This window comes from Chiloscyllium punctatum, chromosome 41 (genome assembly GCF_047496795.1).
Source record: "Chiloscyllium punctatum isolate Juve2018m chromosome 41, sChiPun1.3, whole genome shotgun sequence".
NCBI lineage: Eukaryota > Metazoa > Chordata > Chondrichthyes > Orectolobiformes > Hemiscylliidae > Chiloscyllium > Chiloscyllium punctatum.
Window position 1 is genome coordinate 30,807,202 of NC_092779.1, and position 21,462 is coordinate 30,828,663.

The window sequence follows — 21,462 nt, forward strand, 5'->3', positions numbered from 1 at the left end:
AAGTAGTGTCCACTTTCTGTGCTATCATTGTGAATGGAGGGCCATGATTAAAATTCTGCCCAAACGGTGAATCTTGTGTGTTTCAGTGACCTTTGCCTGTCTCAGTACCAGATGGACTCTTAAGCAGTTCAGACACTTGCCCTGTGAAATTTACTTCTGTTTATACCATGTTGGTAGCCGTAGTACTACCTATGAGACAGAATCTTGCTGAGGTAATGGGGACCTCACCTACTAGTGACAGACCTCTGTTGCCTCTCTTCAGGAAGACGTGCTGAATCACAAGATACTCAAACAATGGTGAACCTACTGTTGGGTTCTCCCCTAGTGTCAAGATCCCAAAGTCTCGCCTACTGAAAGCGACCAGCCAATCAGAAGTGATAGCTCTTATGCTCTCCACAGGTTAGGCCATGCCTGCGCAGATAAAACACCCACCGGAATCTCAGGATTGTAGCACAACACATGCCACAGGTAAGATTGGAAAGTGGAAGGTTTTTTGCAGGATGCAGGTTGTGGATAGTATGGGATAGAGGGGTCAGCAAGAAGAGAAGGGCATTGGCTCTCAGTGGACCTTCCATCCTAGGTCCAATCCCTCGATCAGACACTTTGATCAAGATCACAAGCGAGCCAGACAATTTCAGCTTTTAAAACCAGTACCAGTTGAATGAGGCCCTTGTATTCTCATTAGCTGGCCGATAAAAAGCCTCAATTAACAGTGGGGTCAACCATGGGTCTTTCAACCTAGAATATAATTCCAGTGGAGGCAGTAAAGTGACTGAGCTCATTAAAGCCACCAACCCTCCCTATTAATTGACCTTTCTGTCTCCAAGATCACCATCGGCGACAGCAGAGGCTTCCACTCAGAGTTTCCAATTAGGTGCAATACCTCTTATCAAAGAGTCTGTGATATGTTAAATCTTGAATCCTATTTATGTTGCAATCTATTTCTCAAAGCAGTCTGATACTCTTCTACACTCTTTAATCAACTGTGGCCTTTTTATTAAATGAAGATTACATAGATCATTTTCAAAAAGTGGAGCAAAAACTCTAAGAATAAAATAAAAGTCCAGTGAAATTTCATCCAGTCATGATTCTGTCACCAGTCATCACCAGGTTATGCAATTTTTCTTTCATCTTAAACTGATGTTGTACTCTGTATGCTGTCCTTTTAGCCAATCAATAGAACTGTATATTATTGCAGTCTATCTGTGCTGTAATTACAGATACTGTCACTTACATGTCCTTACTCTCAGAATTCAGCACATCATCACTCCAACACAGTGACTATGTAGTAATTCCTTTTAGGTTTCTATGCACTGAATACAATTAACCTTTCACTCCCACTGGTAACGCAAAGATAAACGGGGCTGGGTGCTGTATCATTTAAAAGAAAACACAAGCTTCATCAACCAAATAACAGGACATTTGTTTTGGCAATTGCAATAAAAATATCAGAACACAATGGCATATAAGGTAAAAAGAAACATCTTCATTTATTGATGAATATTGTGTAGTGTGTTGCAAGTATGCAATGGCAACTTTAATCTCATTGATTTTTGAAGAAGAAAATAAATGTAAGAGGAAAATAAGTCTCATATTGCTCATTGTGTCTTAAACCCAGATACATTTAACTCTGAGGCATCTGTAATTCCAGTTTGAAAGAAAAATTTTACGATGTCTTTCAATACCAATTAATCCATTTCCAATTACACACAGTTTGGTCAGAATTCCAAACAAACAACACTAAATTGAACTCAAAAGTATAAAATAAAATGGCATCCAAATTTAGAAAGAGGGACAGCCCCTTTAGTGTACAAAATTGCATTCAAACATAAATAATAATAAATCAAAGCATTTTTTTTCAAACATTTCAACTAGCTAAACATTGCACTTTTTCAAAGTCAGGTTGTACCAGAAGAATCTGATAATCTCAGGATGTTTTATTCCATTTAAAAACAAAAGTAACAACTCAGTTCGAAGTGTTGCAATTTAAATGTCTCTATCAGTTTTGATTGTTTTAATGTACTACACCATTTCTAACGCGCAATAACTTCAAATTCTAATAAGCAGTTTTTCACTGACACCATTCGAAAGAAATGCAAATGATTTCTCCTTCACAAGTGTTTAGCTACAGCATTTAGTGTTGCCAACTCTGATTGAGTGTATTGTACAAGACCCACTTTCTCCAACTGTCCCGTCACCCAAAGCTCCTGTCAGTGATCATCCATAATCTCTGGGATTCCTACCTTTCCACGTCATCTGGAAAATGTAACTGAATCCTTTTTGACCAAATTATACAGCCTTTTCCCCCAGTCGGCAATACTTTTACACAAGGTACAGCAAGAAATAAACCAAACTGTTGTTGTGGTTCTGTTTGCCGAGCTGGGAATTTGTGTTACAGACATTTCGTCTCCTGTCTAGGTGACTTCCTCAGTACTTGGGAGCCTCCTGTGAAGCGCTTCTGTGATGTTTCATCCGGCATTTGTAGTGATTTGTACCTGCCGCTTCTGGTTGTCAGTTCGAGCTGTCCGCTGCAGTGGCCGGTATATTGGGTCCAGGTTGATGTGCTTATTGGTTGAATCTGTGGATGAGTCCCATGCCTCTAGGAATTCTCTGGCTGTTCTCTGTTTGGCTTGTCCTATAATAGTAGTGTTGTCCCAGTCGAACTCATGTTGCTTGTCATCTGAGTGTGTGGCTACTAAGGATAGCTGGTCATGTCGTTTCGTGGCTAGTTGGTGTTCATGGATGCGGACCTTTAGATGTCTTCCTGTTTGTCCTATGTAGTGTTTTGTGCCGTCCTTGCATGGAATTTTGTACACTACATTAGTTTTGCTCATGTTGGGTATCGGGTCCTTTGTCCTGGTGAGTTGTTGTCTGAGAGTGACTGTTGGTTTGTGTGCTGTTATGAGTCCTAGTGGTCGTAATAGTCTGGCTGTCAGTTCAGAAATGTTTTTGATGTATGGTAACGTGGCTAGTCCTTTGGGTTATGGCATGTCCTCATTCCGTTGTCTTTCCCTTAGGCATCTGTTGATGAAATTGCGCGGGTATCCGTTTTTGGCAAATACATTGTATAGGTGTTCTTCTTCCTCTTTTTGCAGTTCTGGTGTACTGCAGTGTGTTGTGGCCCTTTTGAACAGTGTCTTGATGCAACTTCTTTTGTGTGTGTTGGGGTGGTTGCTTTAATAGTTTAGGACTTGGTCTGTGTGTGTGGCTTTCCCGTATACCTTTGTGGTGAATTTTCCACCTAAAGTGCACAAACCAAACATCCCACTCAGACCCATGGTATCACTACCAGGGACACCATCACACAAACTGGCTAAAGAACTACAGCAGAAACTGAATACCTAATCAGCGGATCCAGACACTCTATACAGTCAACACAGGGATTCTTGGACATCATCAGAAATATACACATAGACAAGGAAGAAACCATGGTCTCATTCAATGTAATGGCATTGTTCACCTCTATCGACAAACCCTAGCCAGAGAAACAATAGCCAACCTGCTGGACGTACAGAACAGACAACAAGACGGGGAACCTATCAACAAAGACTGCATACTCAAACTACTGGACCTGTGCCTCACAACACACTTCACATTCAACAACCAAATATATGAACAAATCAACGGCACACCCATGGGCTCACCCATCTCTGGACTCATAGCAGAAGCGGTAATACAAAGGTTAGAACAAACAGTCTTACCGCAAATTCAACCCAAACTCTGGGTCAGATACGTAGATGATACCTTTGTAATCATTAAAAACACAGAAATAGAGAACACACACCAGATCATCAACGCCACATTCACTGGAATCCAATTCACTAGAGAGGAAGAAAAAGACAACCAACTCCCATTCCTAGACGTGATGGTACAGAGAACACCGAACGGAGAATTCACCACAAAGGTTTACAGGAAAGCCACACACACAGACCAAGTCCTAAACTACGAAAGCAACCACCCCAATACACACAAAAGAAGTTGCATCAAGACACTGTTCAAAAGAGCCACAACACACTGCAGCACACCAGAACTGCAAAAAGAGGAAGAAGAACACCTATACAATGTATTCGCCAAAAACAGATACCCCTGCAATTTCATCAACAGATGCCTAAGGGAAAGACAATGGAATGAGGACATGCCACAACCCAAAGGACTAGCCACACTACCATATATCAAAAACATTTCTGAACTGACAGCCAGACTACTGCGACCACTAGGACTCATAACAGCACACAAACCAACAGTCACTCTCAGACAATAACTCACCAGGACGAAGGACCTGATACCCAGCATGAGCAAAACCAATGTAGTGTACAAAATTCCATGCAAGGACTGCACAAAACACTACATAGGACAAACAGGAAGACAGCTAACGGTCCGCATCCATGAACACCAACCAACTACGAAACGACATGACCAGTTATCCCTAGTAGCCACACACTCAGATGACAAGCAACATGAGTTCGACTGGGACAACACTACTATTATAGGACAAGCCAACCAGAGAACAGCCAGGGAATTCCTAGAGGCATGGCACTCATCCACAGATTCAATCAATAAGCACATCGACCTGGACCCAATATACCGGCCACTGCAGTGGACAGCTGGAACTGACAACCGGGAGCGGCAGGTACAAATCACTATAAATGCCAGAGGACACATCACAGAAGCGCTTCACAGGAGGCTCCCAAGCACTGAGGATGTCACCTAGACAGGGGACGAAACGTCTGCAACACAAATTCCCAGCTCAGCGAACAGAACCACAACAACGAGCACCCGAGCTACAAATCTTCTCCCAAACTTTGAAAACCAAAGTGTTCTAAGAAAATGAAACAAAGAAAGTTCTGTTATGATTTTTCTTCTGGTTGTTCAATGCAGTGTCCTGAAGATTAATTTGCAATTCCTGGAGACTCTCAGGCAACCTGAAGTGTTGGCAACTTTAACCATATTCAGTACCAGAAAATAGGTACATTTTAAGAGCTGTTGCATCAGAAAGCCTTCTTTTGAATTTGGAATTCTCAGTGTATTTTCTTCCTTCCTCTGAGTAAACATGATTAAACACAGGTTACATACCTGTTCTTTGACTGACGCCAGAATAGCAGAAGTGGTCTCTGGCTCAGAGCCATCTCCATTGGAAGCAGTCAGCATGGGGCTCAGCAAGCTGTTTTTTTCCGATACAGATGGCTGGTCTGGAACTGGCATCACTCCTGCATATTTTGGAAGAGAGTTGTAAGAGGAAAGGGAAAGAAACAAAAAAAAGTGTAAAGATAATAGGCACATGCCTCCAAATGTTATGTAGAACTTTACAGCACAGGGACAGGCCATTTGGATTGACAGATATATGAAGTGCTGGATTAGTGGTGCTGGAAGAGCACAGCAGTTCAGGCAGCATCCAACGAGCAGCGAAATCGACGTTTCGGGCAAAAGCCCCTTTTTCGTGATTTCGCTGTTCGTTGGATGCTGCCTGAACTGCTGTGCTCTTCCAACACCATTAATCCAGTATTTGGTTTTCAGCATCTGCAGTCATTAGATTTTACCCAGATATCTGAAGTGCTTATGTTCTCCAGCCTCATCCTCCCACCCTACCTATCATAATTTTTCCCTATTCCCTTCTCTCTTGTGTAATTATCTACCTTGCTCTTACTTCTTGCAGTTGTTATGATAGTTCATTTGAATTCCCTCACTAGGTATGTGTATCTGTCTCGTTAAGCCTTTCACAATCTTAAAGATCTCTACCAGGTCAGCTCTCAGACTACTTTTTCAGAGAAATGAGCCTTATTGTAATTTGTTTGTCCTGGCAGTTGTACTATCTCAGATTGTGTATAGTTCCTGTAAGTTGTCTTTGCACTTCCTCAAGTCTCTTCATACCTTGCTTTTTAGCATCAACTCACACAATGGAATTCAATCATCTGTAAACAGGAATCTAAGGTTAAGCCTGAATTCGCAATGTGATGTGTATGTTGTACTGAACGAACAGCAGCAGACTTTATTGAACACAATTGCATGCAGCAGATGGTGAGGGAGAATGCCTTACTTGGAGCCGTGTACACTCAAGCTTCAGTTACATGTGTTCAGATGTCATGACAATCTAGCTCCCTTTGCATATGCTCAGTAACGATCCTAAAGCAAAAGTACAATTCCCCTCACTGTATTCTTGACAGTCATTTAAAGACGTTTTTATTTTCCACTGAACTGAAACCTAACAGCTAAATCATCAGAATTCCTAACTCAGCACTTTGTATCCAAAGTTTGGTAAATCCTTAAATCTGCACATAGCAGAGGTGAATTTAATCAGCTTTCAATCAAGATGCTGAGCAGATCTGAGGTTGTGTCCTCAACCATTGACAGAGAGAAAGATGTCATCTTTACTTTTTAATGAACTTGATCAGATAAAACACACCTCTGCGACATGTCCAATTTGTACTATGCACATTCCTTGCTGACTGATCAGAGGCAGGACTGAAGTTAATATTGAAGGTTGGGTTGGAGTAGTTATACTTCAAACACTTCAATCTCCATTGTATTTTATTTACCTTTCTTCCAAGGGTCATCATATCCAGCATTGAATGAAGAAATGTCATTTGTTCCCAGCATTTCCCAAGCAGTGGAACACAAGTATTTTCAGTTTCTCTTCCACACCCTCCCCCAACCCTTCTGTACCTGCACTCTGGCTGCCATCAGTAACTCTCCCAAATCTTCCCTAACCTGAAACATCAGAGCTTGACAGAATAAGGAAGACAGCTATTTATAGGGTATGCTCTGGTTCAGTGGTAGCAGTGGTTACTTCTGAGTCAAATGATTGTAGGTGCAAGTCTCTGCCTGGAGACATGAACATCTAACCTCGACTAACAATCCAACACAGTATTGAGTGAGTACTGCGCACTGTGAAATGTGCCACTCAGATGAGACTTTAAACTGAAGCCCTGTCCTCAGGTACTTAAAAATGATCCCATTGTACCATTTCCGAAGACAATCAGGATCTTTTTCAAAGGTGCCCTTAACCAATATTACCTCTCAATCAACTATTTTAAAACAGATTATATATCAGACCATTATAGAGTTGCTGTTTGTAGGGACTGTTGGTGAAGAGTTGGTCAAATGGGCAGTGCTGTGATTTCTCAGAGTATTTTAATAGGGTTCAGGAATCATTCAATTAGAACAGATTTCACAAGATATTTCCAATTAAAAAAAAAATGGGTGGATCTTGTGACAAGAGACTGAATTTTGCAGATCCACGTTGAGGATGCCAAACAACACACCTGGCTAAATAATTCATCTTTTAACTTCACAGTGATATTGAAGAGTCATTCTGATCTGTTTGCGAAGTTGAAGATGTTTGCATCAATATATAAACAGCTATCCGCCAAGGCTACCATGGAAAGTAACATCTCTCAAATACAATGTGGTCTAGGGTGATGTCAATGCAGCAGATGTACAGGATTGTGAGAATATCTTTGGATTGTTTTGTAGGATTTGATTGACAGGTCAATCAGGATGTGTAAACTGAGGCCGTTGACTAGGGATTTGAAAAACATAAAAGGACCAAAAGGTAATATCAATATAGAAAAGAAAAGTGAAGACCAAAGCATTCTTTGCTGGAAGAGCAAATCATAATTTTATGGGAGAGTATTAGTCAACCACATGGCTGTAAATGAGAGGATTCTGGGGTTAAAAAAATTGTTAATGCCACTCAAGTGTATGTATAATTATCAATGATAATATCATTACTATTATTCACCTGTCATACTGCAAATTCTAGTACTTTGCATTGTCACTTTTAAGAACGAACATCTCTCCTCCATCAGGAACTTGTGTGCAAATTTGCTGCTGTGTTTTCTGCAACTGTATAAGGATAGTTCAAAAGTATTTTATTGACTATAAAATAGTTTAGAATGCCATGACATTATGGAAGGGACTATGAATCTAAGTAATTTCTTTCTTGTCTGTCTTTACTTGAGAGGTAAAACCTATCGAAGACCAAAGGGGATAGTTTCAGAATAAAAGAGTGACAATTTAAAACTGAGATGAGGAGGAATTTCTTCTCTTGAGGAGTTGAGTTTCTTTGTAACTCCTTGCCACAGAGAGCTGGAGGGGCAGAGTCAGTAGGGTTATGGAGTAAGGACTGGAATGAGGAAGGTCAGATCAGCCATGAACCTATTGAATAGCACAGCAGGCTTAAGGGGCTGAATGGCCGACTCCTGTTTCTATTCTTTATGGTCACACTGTACCTTTGCTGACTATCATGAAAACAAACTTGAAAGGCACTCCATCGGTACTGAACTGAAGTACCGACCAAAGAAATTGCATTTGAATGCCTGAATTATAGACACAGCTGACAAAAAGGTTAATATGGTGCCGTATTTTGAAATTCTAATCCTTCAGGGGCTTCCTCTGAATCTTCAGCAAAGATAACCAACCAGTCTTTGCAGTTGTAACAGTTAGCTTTTTTATCAGGTCTTCATTGAACAGGTTTCAAAATGATGGTCCAATGTTTCGGAAGAGAAGTCAGAACTACCTCACATCACTTGTAGAGAATGTCAGAGTCCCTTCCACACCTTGAACAGTCTCCACTGCACATTTTAAGTGACTAATGCAAACAAATTACTCAACGGCCATATCACATTATATGAGACAGATACGGTTGGTTTCTTTGTTTTATTTTTCCTCAAGTTTGGAAACTGTTATTATTGTATAGATGTATACAGTCAATTGTTTGGGGAACTAATTCTGATTTTCTTTCCAAACTAAGCTCACACATGTCACCACAGGCAAAACATGAGAGTTTATTTATTAGTAAATTCCTGAGATTAGCCATGTGAAGTGCAAGCAAATACAATTTACTTGTCATTCTTTATTTCTTCATCTGCCAGATGTGGGCATTGCTAGCTGGCCAGCATTTATTATGCTATCCTATCTGCCCTTGAGAAGGTGGTAATGAGCTGCCTTTTTGAACCCCTGCAGTCCACCTGCAGGGAATTCTAGGATTTTAACCCAGTGATAGTGAAAGAGCGGAGATATATTTTCAATTCAGGATGGTGAGTGGCTTCGAGGGAAACTTAAAGGTGATGGTGTTCCCACGTATCTACTGCTCTTGTCCTTCTAGCTAGAAGTATTCGTGTGTTTGGAAGGTGATGTACACACTGCTACAACTGAGTACCGGCGGTGGAGAGAGTGGACGCTTGTGGATGCAGTCCCAATCAAGCGGGCTTCTTTGTCCTGGATAGTGTCAAGCTTCTTGAGTGTTGCACTCATCCGGGTAAGTGGGGAGTATTTCATCACATTCCTGACTTGTGCATTGTAGATGGTGGACAGACCTTGGGGAGTGGGAAGTGAGTTACTCGCTGCAGTATTCCTAGCCTCTGATCTGCTCTTGCAATCAGTGTGTTTGTGTGGTGAGTACAGTTGGAGTTTGTGGTCAATGATGACCCCCAGAATGTTGACAGTTGGGGATTCAGTGATGGTAACATCATTGAATGTCAAGGAGTGGTGGTTAGATTGTCTCCTATTGGTGATGGTCATAGCCTGGCATTTACGTGGTGCAAAATTTCCAGCCTTATCTCTGCAAGAATAGAACTGAACTTACAATTGCTTATTTACCCAAGTGATATTACTAGATGGCGGATTCTATATAAAAAAAAAGACTGCTCCCTGTCATCTGAAACAATGGAACAGTGAGGTATCAATTAGTAGAGCACCGGTGATGCTAGGAGTACAAGGTAATTCGGGTTAATAAGCTTTGCTCATAACAACCGAATCCTAAAGCTGTTGCATTTTTCATAGTCATTCTGATTTTCTCCCATCATAATTATAGCTATCAAAGAGGAGCAACATGCATGTATGACAAGCACTTAAAATCTGATTATGCCACAAAATTAAATAATTCTACCTTTCACAAAAGCACATCAAACAATGCAAGCTTTTCAGGGATAAGCAATTTAAAGTCTTTTAACATGAAAGCTTTACTTTGTTTTCTCAACTCCACAGGAAGATGGAACCGAGCACTTAGACCTTCTCAAGGATGAGAAATAGGGAATTCAAACTGATTCCATTTACAACACACACAAACTGAGAATGGATAGAAACAGCTAAGAGGAAAAAAGATGCTCAATTATTTAATTTAAATTATACAGGGAGAATTGAATTATGCAGGTGCTCTGTTTAACAAAAGCATTGCAGCATGGTATATGTGGACTAACAAGTTGACTTCACAAACAACAGCATACAGTGAGCTGTTTTCAATGTGGTCGATGGCATACCAATCGTTTAGTGCCTGTCATTACATTGAGAGATCTCAAAGGTCACAAAGAGACTTCCAACAACAGCTGCTCAGAGTGATCTTACAACTGATTTCAAAGCTGTGCTGCTGGGCGTCAAAATGGTCAGTGCAGGAAACACCCGATCAAGCACTGGAATTCCTGCTTCAGGAAGTCTTGTAACACATTACTATTCCCCCCATTAAAATAATTTGCACAGTGTTGCACTAACAACTCAGCATAAAGGTGAATTGATCATGCTAAATTGCCCCCTAGTGTTAGGTGCATTAGTCTGAGGGAAATGGGACTGGGTGGGTTACTCTTTGGAGGGTTGGTGTGGACTTGCTGGGCCGAAAGGCCTGTTTCCACACTGTAGGGAATCTAACCTAACTCTGCTGTGCATTTACTCCATCTCATTCCAACAAAGTATTACATGTTGATCTGACTCGCCTCCTGATTGTAGTTCTATGCTGTTTTCTTCATATTGAACTTCTATTATTCCAATGGTACCTTTAAAAAAAAAGAAAATGATAAATCTTTCTAAATGGTGGAAAGCTTTGTGAAGCATGGTTCTTTAAAAATTGTCTATTTTGTTTAGTGGGTTGGGGTGGATTTGTTTAAAATAATTTTGTTTGCTTCATAATCGATACAATTTTTCAGTTGTGAAATTACCTTGCAAGTCCATCCTTCAAAACATGGGGTTGAATTACATGACCAAAATCCAATAAAGAACAGTTCAAGCTTGCCATTCAACCCCAAGATTAGTTTATAGCCTTCAATTTACTCTCCTATATATCTGTTTTTCAAAAATAATTTCATTGAAAATGCAGAGATTTAGAATACAAACAGCAACGATTGGAAGCAAAACTGAACTTGCATCAGGAAGAATATCAGCCCAGACAGCTCAAGGTTATCACTCAAACGCTGAGAATAGATGACAGGTATATTACCAGAATCCATAATCTACTTCTTTAGTAATTGATTTATTGCCTTAAGTTACATTGGTACCTGTCACTGAGCAGCACATTGGACCTATGGAACCCAGTCATTTAGAACGGATTTTCCAAGTGACTGTCCACACAAACACTGTGGGGTAGAAATTAATCATTGGGTGGTAGCAAACGCAGAAGGTATCACACTGATTATGCATGCAGCTCGATATTCAGTTTCATTGACTTAACCAGAACTAAATATCAAACTTGGTGTTTAATAATGGGCTGCATGATTTGTTGATGACTGCTTTGCAGAACTGCCCAAGGTCAATTTCTATTCCTCAGAACTATTGCTTGGAAACTCCACGAGGCTTTTCTGTAAATCCATTCAAGATATCCTTATTAGAAAGAGGCACCAGTAGAAGGCTTTACTGAGTTGAACTGCCTATTAGACACCCCTGCCTGAGGTCACACCTGCAGAAACTACTGTTTGTAAAATTTATAGTTAAAAATTATCCAATGCTAAACATTCAAACCCAGAAAGATATATAAAGCTCATTTGCCAAACATACCACTGTGGAAGGTAATGTTTTCCCAATGGTTAATGCTGAAGACTAACATGCTTCATCTAATCTGTGATGTCATTAGTGGATGTGGAAAGGCAGAACATATTCGGATCTGGAAGAGGACAGACTTGTTATCCTGGGTCTCTAAAATAATATCCAAATTACTAATGTAGCTTGTGCTTGATTGCTATCATGCAATAAATTATATTTTTAAGAATGAGCCTCTGCTCATTAAACTACCTCAAGGTTTTCCTCCACCATTTTTGATCAAGTAAGCTGTGTAGGCCCAGTCAGTAAAGGAGGAATGTGGCAGTAATCTACCCAACCTCATGCTGGCAGTGGTTGGCACTGTATACTCAAATGACACAGCAGGCAACAGTGCAGATTGGAATCTGATTAGCTGAACAGAATAAACCTTTGTGAGGCCAGAAGAATGTATCAGTTTACAGCCTTCACTGCAACTCAGGTAGACATGCTTGTGGCAAGAAGTTCTACAGTCACAGGATAAAGCATATCAGACCTGGTAAGAGAAGTGTGGAAGCCAGTGTGAACTAGAAGCTACATAGAGCTGATACACTAGTCACACCATGCAGCTATGTACCAAGTGTAGGAGCAGCCCCAACTAGAGGTTCAGCTAAAAGCAGCAAGTGGACATTAGATGTTCATGAGTTAAGTGAAAATCCTTGATAGGCAATGGAAATACAGTGCAGCTGTAGGCTGAAAAAGTGAAAACTAAAGCAGAAGTACTTATGCCTCAGAGCGAGCAGCACTGCTATAGTGAATGGTCACCATGAGGCACAGCCACAGTAAGGGATATCAATGACCACAGAACTAACTTAAACTGAGTCACGACACTGGGAAAGGTTAAAAAGTCAGAAGTAAAGTGATAAAAAAGTCAATATGGAAGCCAAAGCAAGCAGATTCTAATAGAATAAGATAGAATGAACAATTGTGAGATGACAGTAGGAGTGCGATATCCATAAGTAAAGCTGGGAGAAATTATTATGGATGAAAAAATAGAAACTTATTTGGAGAAACTGTTAAAGCAAATTATTAAAAAAAACACTAACATTGGATTGGTCCAGGGAAATCTGTTAAGCAAACAGCATTCAACCTTTAATGATGCAGGCAGCAGAATTTCTTCAGTAGAGTCATTGAAAGGGACAGTAGTTGTTTATTAGGCTGCAAAAGGTGGGAAATCAGCAATTTTACTTGCTCAAAGACATACAATCAGCAATCTGCAGAAGCTGAGAAACCTTTATTTTGGCTATGAGAGTAAACTAAAACTTTCCAGCTAACATAACAAGGAAGCTACTCCACATATTTCAATGTCTATAGGATAAGAAAAATAAACATTGTCATATAGCTGATTTTGATGTCTTTCAGGTAAAGAGGTTAAAGAAGATTCAAAACCTATAAAGCAACGAGAGTAAAGCAGCATTGAGACAATATAGAATTGAAAAGCTTTAAACTAAGAAGAATAAGTAATCACATTAGGAAGGAATAGCAGGAATCAAAATATTGTCAGGCAGATTTAATTGGACATAATAGGGCATCTTGGAGAAAACAGTTTTTAAGATATAGAACTGCTTCTTTGCTAGATACTAAATCAGAAACTGAATATATAAACATTCTTTTTAATTTAGTTGGGACTATCGTTGCTAACTTTACAGCTTGCCATGGCATAAGAGAAGGCACAGATACTTTTGATGAAGTTCTTTCAACTTTTGACAATTACTTTAATGTGAGAACATGCAAGGTGTTTGAAAGACCAAGATTCAACAGAAAAGTTAAAGCATCCAAGGAAATCCACAGAGAATATAATGATCTCTCTGTATTTGTGGAAAAAGTTGAGATTGGACCTTTGAAATCAGAATGGATAAGCAAGAGAATTATTGTTGTATTGCTAAAAAAGACTTCAGTGGATTTATTATAGTTTGTATGTTTTGATTTTGTAGATGATGTAGATGCAGAAATCAGAAAGAAGCACAGAGAATACTGAGAGAAAAAGATCAACCTTATAGCAGGACAGCACTGAATACATTTATTTTGCAACATAGAAGAATCATAAAAGACACACATGAGAAGCCAACACAGAGAGAAGGGCTTGACCATTTTTTTTGAAAGGTAACAATTCCATCCTGTGTGCTCTGTTTAGCCCACTTATGATTTTGTAAATTTTCAAATAAATTTCCTCTTAGCCTTGTCACCTTTAAGGAAAACACATTCAATTTTGCAATCTAACTTCAAAGCTTCAGGTTCTCACTGCCGAACTATTCTTGTAAAATTCTACCCTCTCTCCAATTCATTCACATCCTTCCTAAAATGTGGCACCTAGAACTTTATATAGTACTCAATTATAGTTGAATTTTTGTACAAGTTTAGGATAGATAACCTCCTTAATCCTGTACTCTATATGTCTCAATTAATAAAGTTTGGATATTGTATGCCTTCTTAACTGCTCATTCTCTCTGTACTGCTCCCTTAGTGACTTTTGCATTGACACACTCAGGTTTCTCTGCTCCAACAAACTATTTACAATAGCACACCATACTTTGTGCTGTATCTTCATGTTCCTTCGACAAAAATGTTTACCTCACAGTTCTCCATATTAAACTTCATCAGCCACCTGTCTGTCCACTCCACCAATTTGTCAAACTTCCTCCAGCCCAAAAAATATCACTGTCATCATCAATTTCTCAGCCAGTCCACTTTTCTTGCTAGAGCAAGATGTAACACTGTCAATATATCTCAACTTGTCATCCATCAGAGAAGCTCCGGGATGGAAATATCTTCAGCTTCTCTTGAAAAAGCATAAAATGCAGAATGTGGCTTTGCTAAGTGGAACAGACTTTCCTATGACATTGGGAGCCAGACTGAACTCCTGTGATCTGGGAGGTGGTGTGAGTCAGAGGAGAGATGCTCCACATTACAAGTCCCCACTTCCGGTAGTTGGCATGCAACCATGTCTAGACCCTCACATCAGTCAATTGCTGCCCTCCTGGCAGGCAGTCATGATGGTTTTATCCAACATGCATCAGGTCATTCCAGCCATGTCTGAACTACCACATTGAACCAGACGATAGTTGCTCAGGGACCAGGGTTACCAGCGTGATAACCAGCTCGCTGTGGGCTCGCAGTGATGTTGAAATGGCAGCAAGATGGTTTCCTACAACACTTCCATTTCCCTGCGTCTGGTCCATCTGATTGGGAGAGGAGTACCCATCTAACTTATGCACACCACCCCTTTTCTTTACCTCCTGCTTTTCCATGATGTGGCCTATCAATGTGTTCAGAAGAAGTAGGATGGAGTAAGGAATGAGATCTTCTTGCTAAATTTGGCAAGACTTTTGCATTCCTGGCATATCAGGGCATTTTCACCCTCAGATATCAGGACCAAACTTGCAGTCTTAGATAATAGAATCAGTGTGCACCAATTGCAGTGGCAGAAGTAACCACAAATCAATTCAGAAGATGCCAGAATAAACCAGCAGGCCAGACAACATCTGCTGAGAGAGAAAAACAACATTTGTATTTCAGGTTAATGATATTTCATCAGCATTGGACTGCTGGAAACAACAGGCGAGTCGGACTAATTTGAGACAGCAGCTCAGTGATTTTTTTTCCTCTTTGCCAGGCAAGATGATGTCAGAGCAGCGAGCATGAATGTATTACTAACGAGATCTTAGCACATCCAGCGCTGGAAAAACTCAAAGATCAGACAGCAACTACTGGAAAGGCACAACTTTGGAGCCCTTGCTCCACCCTATCTTTGTGGGTCAAAGATCTTGCTCAGCTGGGACTGTGTGGTGGTTGGTCTGCAACAACCACCCCCCTTAAAAGGCAAGGTCAGGTCAGACCAGACAAGGTCAGCTTGAGGTAAGTCTTGAGCAACACATCTCTGAACTCCACCAGGCTGGCCTCCCCCATCTCACTTTGCGCCATTTGACTTGATCCTTAACCCATTGCCCAGGTGGGTGAGTGATCCGGGTTCAGGCTCCAGCCTCCAGTTAGGATTACCGTCCAACATCCAGACATTGCTGGCCGCCACTACCTTGGGCTTCCCCTCCTGCTCTACCTTGAGGAAATTGGTAATGATTGGTTAAAGATGAATGTATACATATATAGCATAGTCTAGTCTCAGTAAATCTTGGATTTTGCCTGCCATTGGGTCAAGGCCTTCCTCTACTGGGACCATGTTATGGTTACTGTGCAACAGCCACACCACGCTAAAGGAATCCACTGACAGGCATTTTCTACCCAACCCACCAACCTGGAACTCCAGTACCTTAATGGATAAGTCCAACAATGACATACCATCATAGCCTGGAATCCCCTGTGCTACATCACTGATACTGTCATCCTGAGTGAGATATGACTGGCAGAGAAAGTCTACCTAAAGAACATGGTGGCAGTTATGGCTTCCTCTGGAAAGGAAAATCAGAAGAAGAACACCATTTCAAGCTTTGGAGAGCTGCCAAATCAGGAATGCCATTTAATGGTCCAGAAGATCCTGAATTTTGTTCTGATCAAGCTAGTCTTGGTGTTTCCTAATCAAGATGTTGAGAGTCTGTATGCAGGTGCTGACTATGGTGGCTTTTAGGGTGGACCATTTTAGGGTGGGCATCTGCCTCTCGGATGTTGGTTGGTTGCAGTGTGAGACAAATTTAGGAAAAGTACAAGGAACAGCACCGACATCTGTACTTGACCCTTCCTGATCTCAAAAAGACCTCTGATTCAGTCAACTGTGAGGGACTGTGGAATATTCTCCTCAAATTCAGCCGTCCACAGAAATTCATCACCATTCTCCTCCTGCTTCATGATGACATGATCGTCATCAACCGATCCATCACAGGCCCAGTATTAGTGCAATCGCATCAACACTTTTCTCTGTCTTCCTCATTGCAACACTCTACCCCACCACCATGAAGCTGTCCGGTGAAGTTAACTCACAGCACAAGCGGGAAAATGCTCAACCTTTGACCACCTCAAGACCAGAAACAAAACCACTCCAACTTCCGTCATTGAACTGCAGTTTGCCGATGATGCCTGTGTGTTCACACTCAGAGGCTGAGCTGCAAACCGTTGTCAACACGTTCACCGAGACCTACGACAGAATTGGTGTCAGACTAAAAATCCAGATAACAAAAGGTTTTCTATCAGCCCACTTCTGCCACACAACACTGCCCCCATGCCATCAAAATCCATACGTGAGTCCCTGGACAATGTGGATCGTTTCCCAAGCTTTGGGAACCTCTTCTCGGTGTGAGCAGACGTTGACAATGAAACTTTTAGATTAGATTAATTACAGTGTGGAAACAGGCCCTTCGGCCCAACAAGTCCACACTGACCCTCCGAAGAGCAACCCACCCAGACCCATTTCTCTACATTTACCCCTTCACCTCACATTACGGCAATTTAACATGGCCAATTCACCTAACCTGCACATTTTTATTTGGACTGTGGGAGGAAACCAGAGCACCCGGAAGAAACCCACAGGGTGAATGTGCAAACTCCACACAGACAGTTGCCCGAGGCGGGAATTGAACCCGTGTCTCTAGCACTGTGAGGCAGCAGTGCTAACCACTGTGCCACCGTGCCGCCCTTACCAAATCCAGCATTGATTCCAATGTGCCAGTGCAGCCTTTGGATACCTGAGGAATAGAGTGCTCGAAATCTGAGACCTCAAATCCAGCACCACACAGATGGCCTAGAGAGCAGCTGTGGTCCCCACCCTCCTATCTCCACCAGAAACATGGAGCAAATACAACAGACACCTGAAATCCCTGGAGAGTAATTACCAACAAATCCCCTGGCAGGATAGATGTACCAACATGAGCGTCCTCTCTCTGGCTGATATCGCTACTATTGAGGCGTTGGTCATACATGACCAGTTGCAGTGAGTGGGCCATTTTGTCTGTAAGCTTGGCACATAATCCTTAAACCAGTGCTCTTCTCTGAGCTTCCCATGGTAAGCAATTACTAGAAGGGCAGAGGAAACATTACAATGACACCATGAAAGCCTCCCTAAACAAAATACAACAGCCCCCATCGACACATGGCAATTGCTTACCTTCGAACACACAAACTGAAGAAGCACCTCCAAAAGTAGTAACCACATTGAATGTCACAACTGGAGCAGAAAAGAGCAAGCAGCAAGAAAGAGCATTCAGAATTCAGAGCAGCCGACCTGCCTCCACCTTCAACACCATCTGTGACCATTCTGTTGAACCACCCTGTCTCCTGCAACAGAGTGGAAGTAACTCCATCTCAACCCAAAGAACTGGCAAAGAAGAGCAGAATAATCTCCAATTCCACAACTTTCAAAGAGCTGCACTCCTCAAATTCTGCAATCCCAATTATCATACTTCCATCTTTGATGACTGTGCCTTCAATTACCTTGGCTCTAAACTCTGAAATTTCCTCCCTGCAACTCTCTGCCTGTCTATGTCTTCCTCCTTTAAGACACATCCCAAATCCTACCTCGTATTCCAAATTTTAGTCATCTAGCTCATTTCCTTAAAAGTTCCTATGAAGAGCCTTGGGATAGTTCATTAAGTTAAAAGTGTTATAAAAATGCAGTGTTTCCTTGCATTTAAAGATAGTAACATAGGAACAGGTGTAGGCCATTTAGCCCTTGAGCCTGTTCCACTACTCAATGAGATTATGGCTGATCTGGGGCCTAACTCCACATAACTGTCTCCCTCACATCCCTTAATACCTTTGCTTACCAAAAAATTATCCATCTCACATTTAAAGTTAACAGCTGATATAGCATCCATTATTTATGGAAGAGTCCCAAACATCTATCACTCTGTGTATATAGAAGTGCTTCCTAATATCTCTCTTGAATGATCTGGTCCTAAATTTTAAGACTATACCTCCTAGTTCTAGAATCCCCAACCAGTGAAAATAGTTTATCTTTATCTCCCCTGTCTTTTCCTGGTAATATCTTGAAGACTTCAATCAAATTACCTCTTAACCTTCTAAATTCTCAAGGAAAACTGGCACAATTTCTGAAATTTCTCCCCATCATTTAATATCTGAAGTCCAGGTATGATCCTTATAAATCGAGGTTGTAATGTCTCCAGGGATGATATATCCTTCTGAAGGAGTGATGCCCAGATCTGCTCACAGTACTCCAAATGGATTTTGTGTAACTGCAGCATATCTTCTGCAACCTTACACTCCATTCCTCTAGATATAAAGGCCAGCATTCCATTCACTTTTTTGTTTATTTTCTTCACCGGTTTATGGCATTTTAAGGATCTATGCACCTGAACCCCCAAGTCTCTTTGGACATCCACTGAATTTAACTTCAAACCATTCAGAAAGATCTACAACCTATCGTTTTTGTGTCCAAAATGGATTATCTCACATTTGTGTACATTGAACTCCATCTGCCACGGTTTTGCCCATTCATCTGATCTATCAATATCCCTTTGCAATTTTATCATATCATCCACACCGTCTACAATGATGCCTAACTTTGTGTCATCAGCAAGTTTGGATCAATGACTTTCTATGCCATTATCTAGGTTGTTAATAAATAATGTGAGTAACTGAGACCCTAACACAGATCATTGTGGGACACCACTGGCCACATTTTGCCAATGTGAGTACCTATCCATTATCCCCACTTTCTGTCAATCAGTTTGATAGCCATGCCAATAATTTGCCTACAATTCCATGGGCCTCTGTCTTAGTTAACAGTCTCTGATGTGACACTTTCTCAACCATCTGTCGAAAGACCATATAAACAACGTTCATAGAAATATCCCTGTCTACCAGTTTAGCCTCAGTATTTCTGGGCGACGACAATGGATGGCAACAGATTCAATGATGAGGCACTATAGTTCCTGCTGCAGAATGTTAAGTAGGAAAGAATAACCCTATCTGATTAAAAGTAGCCATCCTCCAAGAAAAACAGGAGACAGAAGTGTGGCAATTAGTCAATCTGACTCAGCTGTGACTTGAGCAGGGTGACTAGATTAGGAACAAATTGTCTGTGCCTCACAAGATTACGTGTAAACATATATCAACTAGCTGTTTAGAACAGTATCTTTGCTGTTCTCCTAAACTTGATGTAGCATCACAAAGAGGGAATGCTTTGTCCATTGTTTATCTTCCAAAAGTGCAAGTTTGTTCCCCTTTACTCATGGCATTATGAACAATTGCCACATAAGAAGTCAACACTAAAATATTGCTCGCAACAAGCACCAAGTACAACGTCAATAACTTAATGCTGTGAATTCACTTATTCATTCATTGTTCTGCACAAAGGCAGACTTGGCAACATTTCACTGTGATTAACTCATTGCAGGGTCTTGTCAAATTAAGCAACATTTTCAGGGATTCCAGATTGCAAACACGTTCTGAATTGTAGGGTTTGCAAGAGGAGATGGGGACATTTTTAAATCAACATGTTTGCACATATTATGGCATGTTCCTGGAGCAAATGGGACTTGAACATCTGGCTCCAATCCCAGAGGTAGTGTCACTGCCATTGCAACCAGAAGATCCCTTACCCAACACCTCACAACAATACAAGTTATCCAACTGATATCGCGCCATTTGAATGACTCCTGGTCATTATGGTTACAGATAGCAACTCAGGCCTCATGGCTCTGATCTTAAACCTACTGTACCCCAAACCATTAACAATGGGTTGAAGAAGATGGGGTGAGGATTAAACCAGCAATTGAGTGAAAAACATGAGCCTGCCACAACCATCGTTGTTTTTACAAAGGAATCTATCGAACAAACAAAAGCCAATGAATGAGAAATTGCTTCCTTTTTCATAAAGTCACCAGCTAGATTGGATTTTAGTAAACTGGAAGAACAGCCACATTGGATAATGTGATTTTGAAGGTTTAGAATTACTTCAGGCTAAGATAAGAAAAGAAATACTGCATACGATTCACAGACTGACATATTCAGTGGGTGAGGGAGTAGAGGAGACATTGCCCATTTTCTAATTGTCCAAGAACGTGAGGGGTATTTATGAAATGACAAAAAATCAACTTGGAAAACACTTAATCATCCTCAGAAACTTGATTCAATGAAGGCTGAGTTTGATAAAGAATTCCAGCCTGTTTAGAATGAAAACCACATTCAAAATCAGACTGATCTCAGAATATGTAGATGCATTGAATACGTTCACAGTATCATTAGTACACAAACGGTTATATTAGGAATGGTAAAATAAATTCTCTTCCCTTCCACCTTCCTTCAAAATCTGTTATTATATCAGAGGACGGACATCAAAGTCAGAAGCTAATGTTCATTTGGTGTTAGGTCCTGTTATTATTGAATGCAGGAGCTTGGGAATCAAGTGCATTATCTGGTCCAAACTACCAAGAACCAGAGCACTTGCACAGCTGAAGCAGATGCCTCTGTTGGCTGGGATCTGTGGTGTCATTAACTTGGGGCCACCGGGACGGTGAGCTGGGAGAACCTTTGTGAGATTCGTGCATGTGCAGTTGGGGCTAAAGGCATCAAGGTGATCACAATTTAGCTGACATGAGGAAACCAGCTTTTAGAATTGCTACAAACCCCATTCTGCCAGTGTTGGGTTCACTTAAAGATGCTTACCTTAAACAAATTCACCATTGAAAAGCTGAGTAACTTTAACCCCCTTAACATCTAGGCGAATAACGGGATTTTTTGTGGAAGCTGGTAGACTTTAAATTATATGTTAAGGATGTTTGA

General features: G+C 40.9%; 1 protein-coding gene across 4 annotated transcripts in view; it reads right to left on the reverse strand.

The window, feature by feature from the left end:
• Positions 1-21,462, reverse strand: part of LOC140464970 (catenin delta-2-like) — a 1,239,301-nt gene that overhangs the window by 760,901 nt on the left and 456,938 nt on the right. For 2 of the 4 annotated variants that reach the window (XM_072560657.1, XM_072560654.1), the window contains exons 1-2: positions 10,704-10,719; positions 5,074-5,207 (exon numbers count right to left, since the gene is read on the reverse strand). In XM_072560657.1, coding sequence (XP_072416758.1) covers positions 5,074-5,202 — 129 coding nt within the window. In that variant the 5' untranslated portion in view covers positions 5,203-5,207; positions 10,704-10,719. Of the gene's footprint in view, positions 1-5,073; positions 5,208-10,703; positions 10,720-21,462 lie in introns of those variants that run through there. The other 2 variants (XM_072560656.1, XM_072560655.1) reach the window with 2 other exon arrangements.